General features: G+C 35.5%; 1 protein-coding gene across 17 annotated transcripts in view; it reads right to left on the bottom strand.

Moving 5' to 3' along the window:
- The window catches only part of ERC2 (ELKS/RAB6-interacting/CAST family member 2), a 511,348-nt gene that overhangs the window by 333,139 nt on the left and 158,865 nt on the right, over nt 1-19,344 (bottom strand). For all 17 annotated transcript variants that reach the window (XR_005822988.1, XR_005822990.1, XR_005822989.1 and 14 more), the window contains one exon: nt 10,091-10,258. Coding sequence is in view for 13 of the 17 variants with exons in the window: in XM_040568867.1 (XP_040424801.1) it covers nt 10,091-10,258 (168 nt within the window). In the remaining 4 variants the exon portion in view is untranslated. The remainder of the gene's footprint in view (nt 1-10,090; nt 10,259-19,344) is intronic.

The following is a 19,344-nucleotide window of genomic DNA, read 5'->3' as shown; positions in this document are numbered from 1 at the left end:
ACCAGGGGGCCCAGAAAGGAGCATGCTTCCTAGAGGTTAGCACTCCTCAGTCAGCTGCTGAGAATCCAGAAAAAGTCCTGACTGCACTGGGAATACACCACACAAGAGAAGAGACACTTTGGTTGTTGGTACATCGATCTTTGCATGTTCAAAAAACAAGGGTTTTTAAAAAGGAAGAGGAGAACGTAATTAAGAAGGTTTGTTTTTTGTTGTTTTTTTTTTTCCAGGCCCCTACAGAACATACTACTTTTAGAAATCGAGACACACTCGAGACCAAAGGAAGATATAAAACTAATCAATGCTTAAGTCTTATACATAGCGCTTATTTTACTTCTTGCATTTTAAGAAACACGTATTTCCATTTAGCTCCTACAGCAGTTCATGAGACAGTGTATATCCCTAGGATCTCAGCACCTTTTTTTGTTTTTTTTTTTTTTAAACTCACACGGAGATACAGAATACAGTAAAAACAATGAAGACATCATCCATTAGGAGCAAGCGTCAATTGCTTTGCTAAGGGAATTTAAATAATAAATAAATTAAACAGTCTCAAAAGACTTCATCTTGTTCAGGAACTGGAATTATTTTTAGTGTTTCATATAACATTCATTTTAAGTCACCATAGAGTATTAGATGCAATAACTGCTCAGGATCAGAACAACCAGGTGAAGTCTTAAATATTTTCTTATTAATTAGACACAGGTCCTTACCATATTAAATTCACCACAGGATTTGCCCCATACCAATTTGCACCCCAAAAAAATAAAATAAACCAGCATTTAAAATGCCTCATTTAATTTTTTCTTAAAGATGTAATATTTACCGCTGATTTTTCAATTTCCATTTTGTTAAAACAGTCATCCAATAAATGCCTGAAGATATTTTAGGTGAAAATTGCAAGATAAAGTTTCTCCAGAAAAAAAAAAAAAAAAATACTAGTTCATTTTAAGAAATTATCAGAAAATTGTTACGGAAAAAAAAACTTAGTCTACAAATGACTGTTAAATACATCCTTTTCTCTCAGAATATAATTGTCCTGTCACTGTTCTAAGAGAAAAGTCAATAGTATTTAAGTAGCTAATTCATCTCAGTCTTAATAGTGACCTTATTAGCTTTAAGGATCTTTGTCTTTTCTGTTGTAAATTTAATCTAACAGGCAGTTGTGAAAAATGGTTATTTCATGGTTTGAAGGGGAAGCTGGGAACTGGTGGCCTTTTGGAGAGGCATAGATTAAAAACCTGAGGCCAACAACAAAACCCTGACTTCACTGGAAGTAGGATTCACCCTCAGCAGACAGCATAGCACCCAAACATTAGAAAACAGTGGGATCTCTGTCTACTGTAAATTTTTCTCAGGTTTAAGTATACATATATTTACACTCTCTTGTCATTTTTAATTCCAATCTGTAGACTTCTATTATATTTCTTGGCAAGCTATTTCACAGACAAAAATATTTCTTCTCTTAAGCAACTCTGATTCTTTCTTATTCATTTTAACATATATAAATTGGCAACCTTTTCCTAAATAATTCCTTTGAGTTCTTCTGCAACTTCCAAATATGACAACCTCTGCTTTCTTCTTGCCCAGTCACACTAGATGGAAATTAGCTCTTTCACACTTCAAAAGAAATTTCCTACAACTCAACTGAAAAGCAAATATTACTCTTCACTCAGTTTAAAATTCCCAGCATGCGAGCTGGCTGCTTTCTCACCATGAACAAACTTACAATCTTATTTAAAGATAGCTTTGTTAATTAGTATTGACATTTCAGAGCCCAATGGCAGCTTCCTTCCTCACTAATAGCACTGGTGTCACACTAGCTGTATGAAACCCTTATGTAAGTATCTCATTAATCTCAGTTCCACTTTGCAAATGCCATACTGCTTTTGAGAGCATTTCCGTATGTTACATATAATCCAAGTCTTGAACCATTCAATGCCATTCATATGAATGTGTGAAGAACCCTCTCAAAATCAGACAGCATAGCTTGATCAGAACAGAAGGAATACCTTCCTTCTGTCATTTATCAAGGGTTCATCTTCAAAATTCTAAATGCATGTGATCTTCACATGAACATTTACTTCTTGCCAAAACGTGACTTCTTGATCTTTCATTTACATACTGTATTTCATCATATTTTAGATCTCTTACACAAGATGCCTTTTTGTTTATATAACTATGCTTAGAGATCCAATGCATTAATTAGCAATGTATGTAGCTATGGTATTATGCCACTGTGCTAAAAATTGCACAATGTAAGTATACAGGAAAGCATCACTTCAAAGCACTTAAGACTTTTATGGATTCTTGATTTGCCTAAAGGAATCATTCACCTTGGTAAGAATAAAATCATTCCAGTGAGCTGGGATGCTGCTGAACTCCTGTGAGATGGCTATGTTGTTTTCATAACAAGAGTGGTTCTACGTTAATTTAGAGCTGAGATTGTTTTATATACTGGACTTGAATAAGATTCCTTCTCCCCGCTTGATAATAACCAGACAACTACAAGAAAATTTCATCCAATCAGACATCTATCATTGAAAGGAATGTGGCAGGATATAAATACTGCAGCAAGTGTTCTGTAATCTGTTGGTGACATTTTGTTGAATACAAAGCACAGAAAAAAAAATGAAAAGGGAATTTTAATGTTCATTCATTGGAAAAGATGATTGATATTTGAAGATGTAAATCAAGGATGTGCAAAGAACATTCTATGAATTAAAGATTGTTAAGAAAAGGAGGAGGAATTTATTTTATTTTTCTTAAAATTTTTAAAAGTGATACATTTAACTCAGAATTCAAACATTCCAAATTTCTCAGGAACCTTCTGAGAAATACGAACTAACTAGCCTAATTTCACTTTTTAGAAAAATACTAGAAATAACATAAAATTACTTTTATGAAGGAAAAGATACAGCACCACAGGAAAAAAACACTAGAAGGATGAACATTGCTGTGTGCACATTTATTAAGATGATGCCAAATTAATCTAATTTCTGTCACTAATATAGTATCAGGCCTTGCAGACATACAAGATGTGTATGTGATGCCTTGATCTTATGGGACCTTTGATAGGCTTTCATATCATATTCTCGTAAGTCAACTGAGAAAATGTTGTCAAGATGAAACAATTGTAAAATAAAACTAATTAATGAGTGGAAAACCTAATGAAAATTATTGTCAGAGAGAAGCTTTGAGTGAGACCCTGTCTTCCTTGTGTAAATGAAAAATGCGTTGAGCCCAGTTCTTCAGGAATCCGTTACTGATTTAGTATTCACTTCATCAGAAGGGTGGATGATGAAACAGTGTTTATTAAATATGCAGATTAGAAAGCTAAGAAACTCTATAAAATAGATAATATGCATCTAACAGGAATTACATTGGTATACTGGATCCTATTGGATGAAGGAATAGAACATTAAACTTAATATCACTTCTAACATTATTTCTGTGAATCCCACAAGCCAGATTCTTGCAAACATAAATATCTTAACACTCAATCCCAATCCTTCAACTTGAGAACTCATGTTAAAATTGTTTTAAGAAAGGTCACTTTGTCAGTGGCACATTCAGAAACAGCTTGAGTTTTGCTCATCCAGGAAAATTCTTGCAGTTTTGCTTTTGTAGAGAAAAGGATTTTCTCTCTTTGTGGCCTACTTTTTTCAACTAATAATTAGTACTTTTTTAGTGGAAGTGAAACAAAACAAAAAAAATTCAGTTTTCCACAGATAGCATACAAAGGTAGCCAAACCATTATGTTTAATTTTGGGGATTTTAAAATACAGTTAGGATTTTCAAACATGCAAACAAACCAGCTCCTTTGTTACCTCTTCAGAGATTTATATTATTGTTAGATGAGCTGTATTAGTTTGACCAACTACAGTTTGGCTCTGTTTATTGGAAACTGCATACACCTTGCTTCTTCTAATATTTTTTGACAAGTAAATGGAGGCCATCCCGAAGAATAGATGCTTCCCCCTCATATTGGGAATAATTTCTGTAAACTGTAAAAACATTTTTGTAGTTTCTGCTACCACTATTGAAATCTAGTGACTCTTCCGAATTCTTCCAGACATCTGGTACCAAATATTTTCAGCCATTTCATGAATTTTACAGCTGTCATTAATAAAGAGGAGACATGCTTAGACACGGCTAGTATGAGCACATCTCTATGAGGAGATTCAGTCAGTATTTCTTCACTTAATTCAGGGTCCGTGATTTACAATATATACAATGATTCTGATATTCAAAATTTACCACATTTACAGAACTGGCATTAGATAAAACAGCTTGTAGATTTCATAATCTCATGAAACTTCATTTGAGGAAATCAATGATTTTCCCGTACAAATGTGATTACTTTCAAAGAGCTCAGTAGTCGGAGAATAACTGGATTGTACCCTTCTTTTTGAAGAGAAGATTTGAACAAAAGCAGGTCATCAGGGGAAAATTAAAAATGCCAGGCTTCTGGCTTTACTAGTGAATAGTAAATTCATTTCAAAAGGCAATAGATTCAACCACAGACTGGAAAACCTTATGATCATGGATTTCAAGGTCCAAAAACTTATCTAAACTCATTTTAGTCATGATTTTAGGCTGGATGAATATTCAGGTTCAGCTTCACTAAGCAAACTTATATTGGGTCACATTTTTGTAGTGACCTTAGAAGTGTAATGTATTAAAAAGAAATGAAAGTTTAAGGAAAGTGAAAATGATCACTGTCTCTGATCTTAATGATGTTCTCAGTTACTCAGTATACAGGCCACGAGCATCCAAAAAGATGCACTGGTTTGATCTGAGTGGTTTTTTTTGTATTTATTCACCCAGCTTCAGTGTATACTACCTCCAAAGTTTAAGGGGATCAAAGCTGCACTCTGTTACAGAATCACTGGGTATCCATTTTTATGAGAATGCATTGGGATCAATAACAACACCCTGGATGAACATGAACTGATTGAACTACGAAAAAGTCAGACGCTGTTTCTGTCAGCAAGGTACTTTCTACATGCTAAGAGCAAATGAAGGAAATTGCTCTGTCTCCTGGACCATTCTGATTTTAGAAGTTTCAATTTCAGTGGTGTTCTCAGCCAGAATTCCTGTGTCCAGTGATAATACTGATGCAAATTTCTAGATACAAGATTAAAAATAATTTGTTTATATTAGTACACTCCCAAACTGACAATATGTAAATTCACTATTTTTGGAAGACAGTTAACTGTAAGGCATAAATTAAAATGTTTTGTACAATTTATTGTAACACAAACTGGACAATATCACAGTGTGCACAGTCCAGCCACTCCAAGTACAAATTCCAATTATTACATTAGAGCTAAGACTTTATGACATTTCCTACAAATGCTAATTAGCTGATAGGTTAGCGCCCTCAGTCATGTAGCACTTCATCAATCACAAAGCTTAAACTATTAAGATGGAAACTATAACACTTTACACCAAAAGTTGTGTTGCAATTCAAATTAGAATATTATATTGGACCCCTTTACATGGTATTCTTTTATAACCCCCACAAAAGAATTTCCACAAACTGTTGTCCTAATATGATCCAGCTCTACATCCTCCACTCTGTTCTTGTCTCAACAGCTACTGTTTTCAACACGAATAAACGTGTGCACACATGTATTTAAATATCTCCAAATTCCGAGAGGACAAAACACATCAGTTATAGCCACTGTATGAAAGAGAAAATTTGGGAGCAAAAATGGTTATGATAGAATCGGCATCCAGTTCAGCACTTTTGCCTCTCAATCTACACCTCAGCCATATTCATAGAACTTGTACTTTCTGGTAAGAAATACATAAAGAATTCTGAGGTTTGCCCCTCTGCATGCTAAACTGACAGATATGAGGTGTAAGACTAGCTTTGCCAGGTTAAACAAGGCTATTAAAACAGCATACCCAACTTTACTGGCACTAAAATGAAACAGTGGTGCCAAAGATTCTAAAAGAAAGAAATATTAAGTAATATTGCACCTCTGACATTGACATAAGTTTATTATTACTCTATGCCAATCTACCTTGATCCAAATCCTCTAAATGCTTGCTGTTCCAGGGTTGGGCCTCCTTTAAGCCTACAAATTATACTAAATAGAGCGGTGTTTTTTTTAATTTGGTTACAAATTACACCAAAATCACTGCATGGAAGGACAACGCATCATTAGCTCGCCCATTACTTTTTCCTGCAACAAGTTGCCTTATGTATGTTCCCATGCCATCCTGTAGGACTCACAAGGGCTGGTTTCTTGCCAATGTTTTTGTTTCCTTCACATCTTAGGGAGCCTTCCTCAGAAGGCATCCTATCCTGTAAGTAAAACAGCTATCCAAAAAGAAGAAGAAACAATACCATCTTTGAGGTAAGCTTTCCTAGTTTGGATTTGGTCTCCTTTGTATTTTTCACCATGGCAGATAACAGTAATGTATACAAGAGAAAAAATACAGAATTAAACAATGCATCTTTTTAAGTTACATATTTCTTCCTACTCAGTTTCAGGTTATTACTGACAGAAATAATTTTAAGCACTATATACAAATTATTCCTTCCTCAATGACTTGAATACAACCATTGAAATAAATATTATTTTAGGCTGAGTGAAACACTTCAGGCTGAGTGAAGAGAGATGTAGCCATCTATCCTGCATCAACAAATGAAGGCAGAGAAATAACTGGTTATTCACATGTTCTTAAATCAAAAGTAAAAATACACTGGTAAAATTTGGCCCTGCATAGAAAAAAACAAATGGAGACATATTCTAATATTACACACTGAAGAATCTGTTGCCCAGGAGGAACCTAAAAACTAGAAGCAATTCTTTTCACTTTCAAAAGGGCTTTCATAAGAGTAATGTATCAACTGGTACAATGACCTATTGGAAGGTATGTAAAGAAGTTACAATCCACTAGAGGGCCCAACTATTTCAGCTCCTATAGTCTAGTGTATAGTCTAGGATGGTCCACATCGCTTTCCACCCACTGCAATCTGCGTATATATGTGCTTTATGAGAACAGATTAATTTCTAAGTGTTCCACACACAAATGTCTGGCTGCCATCATTTCAAGTGAAAGCAGTAATGGAAGACGTGGCCAAAAAGTCAGAAGACGAGCAAAAATTGGAGAAATAGAAGAGACACATGTAATCCAGCAAGACATAAAGGATTCTGAATGAGATTCATGTAAAGGATAAAGTGACTGCAATCAATATATAGTATATATTTTTTTCCAACAAAATATACTCTCATATATGGTTGTTATTGGAAAGGTAACCTGTCAAGACTGGGAAGAAAAGAGGTACATCAGAGAACCTTATTCTTAAAACACAACATCCACTACTAGACTATTTGAATATCTGTGCAAAATGACCACTCAAAAATATTACAAAAGAATACTATAGTACTGGGACTTACTACTATATTCACTCCAACATATTTTTGAAATAACACGACTAAATGAACAATCTGTCTATGGTCAAAAAGGAGCTGTGCTCCTTTAGCCTTTGATAGAACATAAAGGCTCTATGAGATATGAATGCCCTGGGTTGCATTAGTTCACATAGCGAGGGTGAACACATCTAGCATTCTTTAATATCAAGGCACTAATGCCTTGACATATCTAGGAAAGCTTGAAGACAGTAGAGAGACTCATAGAACATCTTCCCTTCTATATGCAAGCATTATGGTCCTGGGATGAACTTGTACCTACTGCCAAGAATGGTGGGATGCTCAAAAAGGATAATCACGAGAAATCATGATCTTAAAGAGCGCTGCCAAAATGGGATTGAATACCTAAGTGAATAGATTTTTACTTTTTTCAGCTTTATTTCAAAACCTGATTTGTACTGGTAACATACAGAATTTACTATTTTGTGTTTGTACACTAGACACATGAAAAGTAAACAGTGAAAACATGTTTTACAGTTCCATACTCTACATTTTTTATTTAAACAAGAGTGACTAGAGCAGGGCAATGTATAGATCAATTTTTTCTCTACTTAAATCACTTGCAAGTGAATTTATCCCCTAACATATTGGAAATAACACACAAGCAAAATAATGGCCCAAAGCTGAAAATGTGACCTAAAGGTCATTTAAAAATATTTTTTCCAATATGGTATCATTTTCATATTGAAATAAAATGGTGTAATGATGACCTGATAATACTATTTTGGGGTATGCTAACACCTATATATTGTGATAATGTTATTTAAAAATATTTCAGAGAAACAAATTTACACGTAAGTACAACATGATGAATAACGTCAAAGTATGCAAATTAACTTCTTTTTTTGTAATCAATGATTCATTCTTCTATAAGCAAATGCACTATTTAGCCAATAGCAAATAAAATAAAATTGAACTTCCACAGCTCCCTGATGAAGCATATTTACCAGGATAAAAACCTCCGAAATATTCAGATGCCAATCTTAATCTTAAAGAATAATTTAGTGCTCTCATTTTGCACTTAGTTATTAGCAGGATTTATCACATGGTAGACCAGAGCTCACTAGGCTATAATGTGTTTAATCCAGGGTTTAGTGAGCAGAAATAGCATAACTTGAGAGTGATTATTTTCAATAAGAAGTCAGATGCAAAAGCAGCAAGACCATCTGTAAGCCCTAATAAAATAGCCATGGTGTGTTAAAAACAGAAAAAAGCACCCTGTTGCATATTACTGAGTCCATAGCCATGACAGACAATGACTACAGCTCTGTGATAGATTATTATTCATCACACAATTTTGATCACCGAATCCAAATCCCTCCTCCTGATCTAAATACAAGACCAATTGGAAATTGTTGGTTTGATTAAAAAACACAAACCATAAGAAAAGATGCATTATTTTCTGCAAAATTCTGAAGTGATGTCCAAAATTAAACAGCATTCAGCACAAAAAAAAGGCTTAATATTTACTATTTTTCATATAATCAACATTGCTAAAAATGCAAACATTCAGAAGGAGATTCCGGAACAAGATTAAATTGGATGGGTACCTAAGGCCTTCTCTGTTTCTGAAAAATAAGGACTTGGCTCTATTAAACTCATCTATTTAGCCAAACGCAGACAGAAATACAGATAAAGAATGTGAACCCTATGTGAGTCATGGAGGAAAACCACCATAACATTGTAGAATAATACATGTATCTATCATCATCATTGCTAATAAAGAAAAGTTTGGGTTACTCTCAGGCATGAACTACCTACATAGTAATAGACAATATGGAGTAAGCATCGTTTAATTGACTGAAAATGGCAGGAGGAAGTAGTAGTAAAATACATTTGATCCCAAGAACTATTTCTCCATTCATGCTCTCAAGTGCATCTATACATAATAACGTGATGCACACAATACACTCAGTACCTACTTTCTAGCATACACATTTTTGTGAGCCTAAGAAAAAGGATATGGTAAGTACTCTATGACTGTATGCAGAACCCATGCAGACCTACATTCACAGGAAAGTTCAGCCCCCACAACTCCACCACCAAGTAGAAACTGTAATGATTAAATCCAGCATCCCAAATAGAGTAAATGCAATTAGCTCAGTCTGTGGAAAACTAGAAATAAGACTAATAAGGCTGTCTGGAGAGAGCCTCCATTCTTAATGTCTATAGCTTATCGTGCATAGGAAAAGCAGAAAATTTACTTAAATTTAGTTTCCTTTTCCACTTCCTTCCCTCCCTCTCCACCAAAATGTCTTTAAATAAAAATGCAGTACACTAATCTTTTAGTAGTCCCACACATTTTATTTGAATTATCTGGAAAGAATAGTATTCAATGTTAGTAAGGATAACAGAATCCCTCACAGTGAGGAGTAGGTTTTGTCAGAATTGTTAGGACTTTCATTTAACTCCAAGAATTCTGTGCAAACTGCGGAACATAATATTTTTGTAATACAATTAAAATATAACACTGTAGAAACAATCCCATGGAAGATAACACATCTATATTATAGAACTACTTAACTATTACAGACGTACTCCACGCTTTTTTAATATTTTAAAGGTAATATGCTCTAAGAAGTGCATTTCCTTTATATGTGTCTCAGAAATTTTACAACATATCCTTTAATCAATGATCTTACCTTTTTTTGAAGGACATTAATTTTCCTTTCTTTTACTTCCAACATGTCTTTCATATCTCGAATCTCCCCAGCTAGGGTTCCTTTCTCTTCTGTGAGGTCTTGAAGTTGTTTTGTTTTCTTATTGAGAAACGTTTCTTTTTCTTCCAATCGTAACCGCAAGGCATCAACCTACAGTAAGTAAATGAAACGCATTTAGGTGTTCGTAAGGATGAACAACATATTTTATTTTACTTACTTTTTATGTCACCTAGGAAACTTTTTTTTAATGTAGATTTTCCACCTGTATCTCAGACCAAAGGGATACTTTAGTTGTTAAAATGTAATTAAAAAAATAAAGCAGTTTTAGCACCAAAGCATAAACAGAATAAAGTAGAAGAGTCAAAGCTTTAAACATGACACTAAGAGAGTCCAGTCTTGACATATGCATATATGACACAAAAAAAAAAATAAATAAAAAATCTTGACCTATTAAATATATAATTCATTGAAAATAGTGCTCTGCATCTTCTTTTCAATTTAACTGTTAAAGCCATGACGTGGCTCAATACTACAGTCAGTACACAGATTTGGACATATATCAGAAACAGAACTATTTAACAAAGAGACAGCAAATGGGTAAATGATAAGGCTCTTCACTTTTCTCCAGTGTATCTTTCATAAGTCTATTAATAAATGGGTCTTATTGTACTTTTCTATAGTAAGCACAATTTTCTATTACATAAAACAATGAATATTTCAAAGATTTTCATACACAGAAGTGTCTTAATAGAGAACCTCACCTAACTGTTCTGCATTACATGACTGCTTTTTATCTGCCTTTAGAAACTCTACAAAGTTCCAAAAGAAAAAGAAAACTCATAAGTTAAACAAGCATTCTAATGGCCCAGAAAGTACATGTAATATCCTTTGTTTTCTCATTTCCTGCTGTATAAATGCTCAAGGATGCAACTTTATAATTCTCTTAATGCAATTCCAACAGTTCTCAAATTGAGGTCAGGCAAATAGTTGCTGGTATCTGGAAAAAATCCATAGATCACTTGATGCTGACTACTATTTGTATATAGTTGTTTCTTTAAGCAGCTCTACTGCTAACAGCAATTAAAAAGCCTTGATACTCATAAAAGCATTTAGAAATTAGGAATAAAAATAGTTGACTCTCCTCCACAACAAACAAGAGGAGAGGGGGAAAAAAAAAAGCAGCAGCCACGTTCAGGGACAGTAGCATGATTATCAAAGAAAAAAAGCAAGGAATGGAGGAAAATCAACAGGATACCTGTTCAAGGAACTGGAAAAGGACAGGGCCAAAGCAGTAGGGATAAGGATCCAGGAGCACAAGAATGGAAATGACAAATAGGGGCCAAAACGAAGACATGAAAGTTTAATTTTCCTCAAGTAAATTTAACGATCTTACTTCACAGATGCAAATCCCTTGTGCCTTTTTAGTAATGCCTTTCTACATAACCAATGCCTAGAGTAGTTATCATGGAGTAAGTTATAATCCCAAATGGAAAAATGTGCTATTTTTCACACTGTGAAGAGGAGAGGAAGTGGTCACTGTCAAGATGCTCACTGATATAATCTTTGAGAACATCTAACACATTAGTCCAAATATTAGCTCTCAAGTTTCAAGAAAGTTTCAAAGTCAGAGATTTTGTCGCAGTTTCCTTAAATTAAAATATCATAATGGAATTCCATGCCAGTAAAGCACATACTTGAATGCTTACGAAGATGCGATGGTGCAGTGAAAGCAAAACCACAAGGTGAAACTGCAGCAGAAAAGCAGAGCTAGAAAATGAAATTTTGTAAGTTTAAATGGTGCAGCTTTTTATATAGTAGAGAAGAATAAAATGAATAGGGATCAATACTGTCTTAATTCAAGAATCTAAAGATCCAGACTTGAGCTGACAGTAGAATATAGGGGATCCAAAATATGATGCATGTAATCTATGCTGACCTTGATAATTCGTAAAATGGGAAGTTCTACATTTCACTGAAATGGAGAGACCACCTAATATTATTACTCAAAGAATTCTTTAGAAAGTATGTGCAAAGGCAAGCTAAATTACACTGACAAATAACGTAGAATTGTAAACAAAAGAGAACCGAAATTAAACTGAATTGGAATATCTCTCAAGTCATCGTGTTCCCCCTCCCCTGCCGCTAGCATATTTTAGGCTAAACAAAGATATTGAAGCATATTTTAAGCTAAACTCACTAATGCCAAAGAATTACCTACCACCTAAATACTACTATCAATACTTTTGATATAAAAGGCATTTTTGTAATGAAAAAGCAGACATCTCAATTCATTACACCTAAAGAGTATGTTTAGGTTTAACTATTGGTACTCTAAGAGTTGCACCTTACATGCATTGGTCCCTTCAATGAGCACTTCAGCTAGATCATACCTGCTTGCACATACTGGTTCAGACAACACACCATAGAACACTGGGTGCAGAAACTTCGGAGGAAAAAAAAAATCATTATGTAAGAAGTTTTTAAAGACCAAGAAAGCTTTTTTTGTTGTTGTTGTTGTTGTTTTATGTGATCCTTATTATTGAAAACTGTTTTGTAAATAAAATAATTAATACAAGAAAATACGGTATACCAAAGAAAGTTAGGATAATTTAGCAAATAATTGCACATGCAATCTGATATCTTTAAACAGAACAACAAAACCAATCCATTCCTAGCATTAAGCACTCTGGATTCCATTTTGCATTCCGTGTGCAGCCTCTAACTCCCAAATTCAAGCCTAGGTTACAGAGACTTTATTCTTAGTGAAGTATTTCAGTTTTCCAGAAGGCTGGTTAACACATTGAAACTTCCAGTCCAGGAGAGGAGATACTAAAAATACTGTTAGAGACCTACTTCCCTATTTGCACTTTGGCTCCACCCGGAGCGAGAAAGCCACAATGCAGCACAGAAAGCACAGAGGGGCAGCATGGGAATGGTGAACATTAGCAAGGTTTACAAGCCTTTAGCACAGCACCATCATTTTATGAAAAGTAGAGATAAAACTCTACAAAAACTAAGATAAAAACAGTGCAATCATTTGTCATTACAAAGACAGATCTCCTTGAACAGAGGCCATTTGTCTGATACTGTTTTCATCTAGAGCACTGAAACCAGGAGGTGTTCACATTAAGTGGATCCATACAGGCTTGTTTTGGCTGCTAGGTACACTGTTGAGAAGACAAGTTTGGACTGAAAACATATGATGTGGCAGTCTAAAATAATTCACCATCTAGCCACAGCTGCAGGAAGTCAGGCAAGTGCGAAATTTTAGATTCACTAATCCAAATTTCAAACATACAGATGTCAGAAAATAATTAGGGCTTAAAATTTACATTACCTAAAAATTCACAAAGTTTATTCATAGTAAAAAGCTAGATGGAAGTAACCAAAGGGATATAAATGTTAGTTTTCATCTTTAGGTTGTACAGTTAGAACCTTTCAAGTCACATGCAGTAAGCGCTATTTTTTCTAGTTAATCAAGATGCCTCAGGGGAGCCAGGAGAGATTCAGGTTGGAAATTAGGAGAAATTTCTTCTCAGAAGGAGTAGTCAGGCATTGGAATGGGTTGCCCACAGAGGTAGTGGTGTCACCGTCCCTGGGGGTGTTTAAGGAAAGTTTGGACCTGGTGCTAAGGGACATGGTTTAGTGGGAGACATTGGTAGTAGGATGATGGTTGGACAAGATGATCTTGGAGGTCTTTTCCAACCTTAATGATTATATGATTCTATGAACAGAATATATTTAAGTACAAAATAATCAACAGATATCTGATTTATTTTTATTTATATTCTGAGTTTTGTAATGCTAAATTTATTTTGAGCAGAAGTCTTTGCAATGCCACTTTAAAACTTGGTTTGAGACTAATTTAGATGATCTATTGGATCTCGAAATGCATGTTCTTCCTGCTCTTAAAATGGCTCATTGCTTTTCTATACACTGGAAAAAAAAAAAAAAAAAAAAAGATTTATACTCTACTGGATTTAGTTTATTTTTATAATAGGGTCTTGCAGTTAGTAAGCAGTGTGCAGTATTAGATTCAAACATAATTCTTTGACTATGAAAAATGGTTGTAGCAGCTAACAGTGAAAGACCTCATCTGAAACCCACTTTTTTTTTTTTTGAAATATTTAATCACTTATTTGCTGCATGTCTTTAAGCAATCCTGTAAGTCAAATCACAAAAATCTCACTTGCACCTTTAAGCTGCAGCTCAGAAGCTCAGCATAGCATTGCAGCAGGAGTTCCACAAGAGGAGGAAACACTGCAGGTTTCATTTGCCAACGGCCACTAAGCATCAGTTTTATACTTTAAATTAAAGGTTGTTGAAGGTGATTAGAACCACTGGTAAACAAAGCACTGACACTGTTTCCCTGGGGAGTGGGATAACACAGTAGCTTGCACCCATGCAAGATATAGTTCTGTTCTGCGTGGCTGAATGGCACTTTCCAAGCCAAAAGCCTTTTCCTCTGTGTGCATCCATTCCCCAACTCTGAGGGCTCAGCAGACAGTTCTTGCTGCTCTTCACACATTTATTCACAACACGTCCTGTCACAACTGCTCACTAAATTAAACTCAGAAATCAGGATTTTAGCTATCAAAACATGGGAGCCCCACAAGGAGGGGTGAGAGGATAAAAAAGCAGATGGCTCTGAAGCCCACGTTGAAAACCTGCTTATGGGAAAGGGGAGCAGAGCCCCATCCACTCCAGTTCCTCAGGCCCGATTCTGCCTTACATAGCTGGTAATTAAACAGCACATGACTGGACCTTCCTGCATTTCCTTTCACCACTACCCAGCTCGTAACATGACTGAATTTATTTCTATTCCCTAAACAGAAGCGAATTCAACCCTGAGGGAGGAGAGAAGGTGCTTGGTGGTTTTCCTTACTACCAAACAGAAATGTATACGGGACTCCGCAATCTCCATCTTTTCTTTCCCTGGTGAGCCTTCTGGCCAGCCACACAAAAAACCTTTAGGTTAGCACATGGGTTGTGCCACAGAGAATCAGGCACCTAGTGCTTCAATGTTGTCTGGACCAAAGCTAAATGCAGAAATGGACTGTTTTCACATTAACACCATAAATAGATTACTTCACACACATTTATGTCAGTAGTTTACACCTCTGATCAATTCTTCCAGGTCAATAACATTATTTAAAAAAAAAAAATCTGAATGAATTAAAGTGAATAAATACTCATGTCTTTAAGGTGAATTGAACTCTTCCATAAGGAGTTGCTCAGACTTAAGATTTGCATACATGCAGATGTAAGAGGTAAAATCCTGCCTAGAACCCCAATTTTCACAAGAGATTGTTGTTACTGCAAAGCAATGACAGCTTTCATTTAATAATTCATTCCTAGCCTTGGTAGCTTCAAATAAAACTTAAAACTGCATTCACACACCTTTCGTTGCACCAAGGAAAACATTCTAAAAGAGCTGAAACAAAGACTCTCGATCCCAGAAACCCCACTTCAGACAGGAACAGTGCAAGTGCTGTGAAGGAAAGAGTATGGAGTGAGCAATCACAGCCCAAGGTGGAAGATCCTCCACTCCAGTCCCAGCATTTCCTGCTCCCACTCCTCTCTCTGGCAGCTGAGAGCTTCCGGCTGCTGCACAAGCACTGTTCACCATGATGTCATCTCCAAGCCACAGAAAAATGCTATGTCATACTTGGAAGATTGTCTTATTTCCCAGCCCTTTCCAAATGAACCACAGATCAGAAAATGCTCAATCTTCTGTTCCAGCTGGAGTTTGAGTTCCAAAGAATTAGGAGAAAATTCCTTCCTAAAGGAATTTTCCCCACCTGGTGAAACAGAAATGTTTCTCAGATATGATGAGAGGCTACTGACCTGGGTTGTTGACACAGCATTTCACGTTTCAGTCTGGATCAGAGATTCAGACTAATCTTTTGTAAACCATACATTTTCCTACTTTTTTGCTGTTGTTTTTAAGACTGTATCCTATTTGATGCTCCCTCTTTTCCCCTCTTTCAAAAAATATTTGTTGAATATTTTTTGTTGAGAGTTGAAAAAAATATTTCATCTCTCTCCCAGCCAAAAACTACCAAAAGCCAAGTCCACACGAGAGCTCAAATTAAAACCTCTTAAGGCTAGACTTCATAATCTTAGAGGTCTTTTCCAACCCAAATGATTCTATGATTCTAACATCAGAAAAGGAGAATATTCTGCTCACAGCATGGTTTTCTATCTGTGTCATCCTTTTCTCCTTGAAAGTACAGGGTACAGCACTATCTCCAATCTGTCTTCCCAGAAGCTACTTGTTGTAGACCTAATATTAGATTGTGGCCTGACACCAGTGTTGGGAAGAAAAAAAAATATATCTGCCAAGTACAACTATACTTTCTTACTCACCATCAACCAGTGGTCAGATATCTTGAAACTGATACAGCAGAACACCAACCCAAAAAGGCCACCTACACAATGAAGCCCAGGTATTTTGATAGAATAGGTTTACTTCTCCCAAACTAGCGCACACAGTGAGGAGCCATTCTGAAATCAGTGCTCTACGCAAGTTTTCAGAAAGCCAGAAGTTTGAGCCAGTGCCAGCTTGGGAGAGTGAGTAGGCAACTCATACTGTGTGTGGTCTTAGGTGTACAGATTTATTTTCTATTCACAGGAATGCAATGTGGAGGTTTACAAGAACATCGGTTATGTCAGTCATTTTCTGCTTCCCTACATTCTCCTTTCTGTCTCCAGTAATCACGAACCAAGACTTTCACGTTTCTCATAATGTGAAATAAAACTACCTCAGCTCGAACTGCATGCAACCTTTTACTACACAGTATCTCTTCGGTGTTAAGCATGTGACATCATTTCATAAGCCAAATACAAGCCTCCAGATGGTGTAAAATCAAAAAGCTGTTAAGTCAGCTCTCCTCATCTTGTGGAAGACAAGAAGCAAAAATTACTACTTTGTTTACAGCCAGGATGGATTTGCCAATATCAGAAGTTATCTTTTCCCTGAAAATGGTACAGTGAAATCACATCTCCCAAAAATAATGAGGCAATGAATATTCTAAATAGAGCATGCCAGTATACTATGAGAAATGTCTGCTGCTTTGTTACTCCTCCTTTTACATATATGGCATTATAAACAATCTGAAAGGAAATTAAATATAGATCATTTTACAACATCATATATATATATTTTATATTTGAAAGGATAAGGATTTTTGGTACACAAAAACTCTCTCTTTGGCTTTTCACTCAACACTATGTAATTTTAAGAGTCCTTGACTTATTTTTCCCAAGCTCTGGCAGTACATTTACTAGTAAAACTTGGCAATCTGAAGAATACCATCATTTTCCAGGAAAATAAAGCCAAACCAGATCTGATAGCTAGCACATAAACCATTTCAAAGACCTCTGTCCAAGTAAATTGCTTTTCAATATTGTCTATGTTGTTTTTCCTCAGCAACTACCTATTTCAACTATTTAATACAATAAACTCTGTCACTTGCTATGGAAACATACAACACTTCACAAAACTCCAAAATTGGGCTATCCTAAAAAAAAGTTCCTGTAAGTGGCAAAAATTGCCAAATTCAAAGTCAAACTTTATAAATCTTCACGTGATCACCTGCCACTGATGACCAACTCCAGTAGTGACGTTTATTTCTTGAAGTCCCTTACTGTTAACTGTTTAACTTATATGCCATAGTATACATATCATTTATGAAAGTGGTTTTGGTGTTATGGAGCTCCACGTGGAAGTAAAATGTGAAGAAGCACTACTGTGTTTCGCTGTTAAGAATTATTTATTTTACCAGCATAAATTGATACATTTAGAGCAAAGTATTTTTTTTAATTTTTTAAAAGTAATTCTGACGTTACTAGTCAAGCATTAAGCATACCGTAGTACCATCCCTTGGGTAACAGAAGGCAAACTAGCACCCATTGTCTTTCTCCCTCCTAATCCCACTTCTGTTCCAGCACACACTGCAGTCAGTATGTGCCACTGCATCCAGGAACCAGTTTTCTGACCTTTTGTACTATTATTCTCTCCCTTCCTGATGAGCACTACAGGCTCCACAAGGTTGCTGACACTTTCCTGTACTACTAATTGTTACCTTAGTGTATTATGCAGCCTTTTTTTTTTTTTTCCTTCTTCCATCCTTTGGAAGCATTTCAGTTAATCAAAGAACCAAACTATTATAGATCTTCATGCCTGTATTTATTCATCCATATTTACACATGACATTAAGAACTGGCAAAAGGACAGGGATGTAAAGCAGCTGAGTACCTTCCAGCTGATCCAAATAGAGAGTGAGCAACATAAGAGGGTGTGAGCAACACAAGAAGATGATGCCTGTTCACATCAGAACAAATTCATGCTATCTCATACTACTATCCCCATAGAATCACCATCACAAGCTCTTTCAATCTCTACATGAAAGAAAGGGAGAACCACATGATGGCACAATGCATCCAATGCACTTACTCTATTTACACCTCAAAAGATGACATCTATATGTTCCACAAAGATCCCAGCCTCTCTCCCTAACAGCTTAGCCAGCGTCTACTAATCAACCCTGATTTTTCTTTCATTCTTTCTTTTCCCACAAGTCCAGGTTATGCACTCTTTTAAAAGAGAAAAGCAGTATTACTGATTCAACAAACCACACTAGAAGAGATCTTAGCTGAAACAGATTGCAGCTGAGAAACAAAATGGTTCCCACGGGCAGTTCAAAATTCATCCTTGTGAACCATCATAGCCACAAAGATTTCTGATTGATTCCTGATATCAACACAGCTAACTGCCTACCAGCTGTTTTATTCAAGTAAATGTTTGCCTACTCCTACCACTAAAATTAGGTAAAGTGGCTAGTCCAAAGTTCAGAATTTAATATTCAGTTCAGTTCCAGCAAATTTTGGAAAACGCATGGGAATTGTAACTCATGTGCTAATACTCAAAGTTTTTGTTAATAAAACTTCCAACACTAACCTTACCTCATTGATTTTTATGCTCACTATAAAGCTATAGCTGTCATAATATTTTTGAATTACTGCAAAAGGAAGTCAGTCATTCCAGAGTCAATGTTATTTAGCAACATAATGATAGTTATAAATTCAAAATACTTAAAACCAATTTACAAAACTATCAATCCTAGTAGCTTTTAACTTTTGAAATTTCTGTACCCATTAACATTCAAATTTTATTATACTTTAACAGATTAATAGAAAGTGAATTAAAAGGCCACTTTTTTTTAAGTCATGCC

This window comes from Cygnus olor, chromosome 10, assembly GCF_009769625.2.
Source record: "Cygnus olor isolate bCygOlo1 chromosome 10, bCygOlo1.pri.v2, whole genome shotgun sequence".
NCBI lineage: Eukaryota > Metazoa > Chordata > Aves > Anseriformes > Anatidae > Cygnus > Cygnus olor.
Note: the sequence above shows the minus strand (reverse complement) of the source record. Positions and strands in the feature narration are given on the sequence as shown.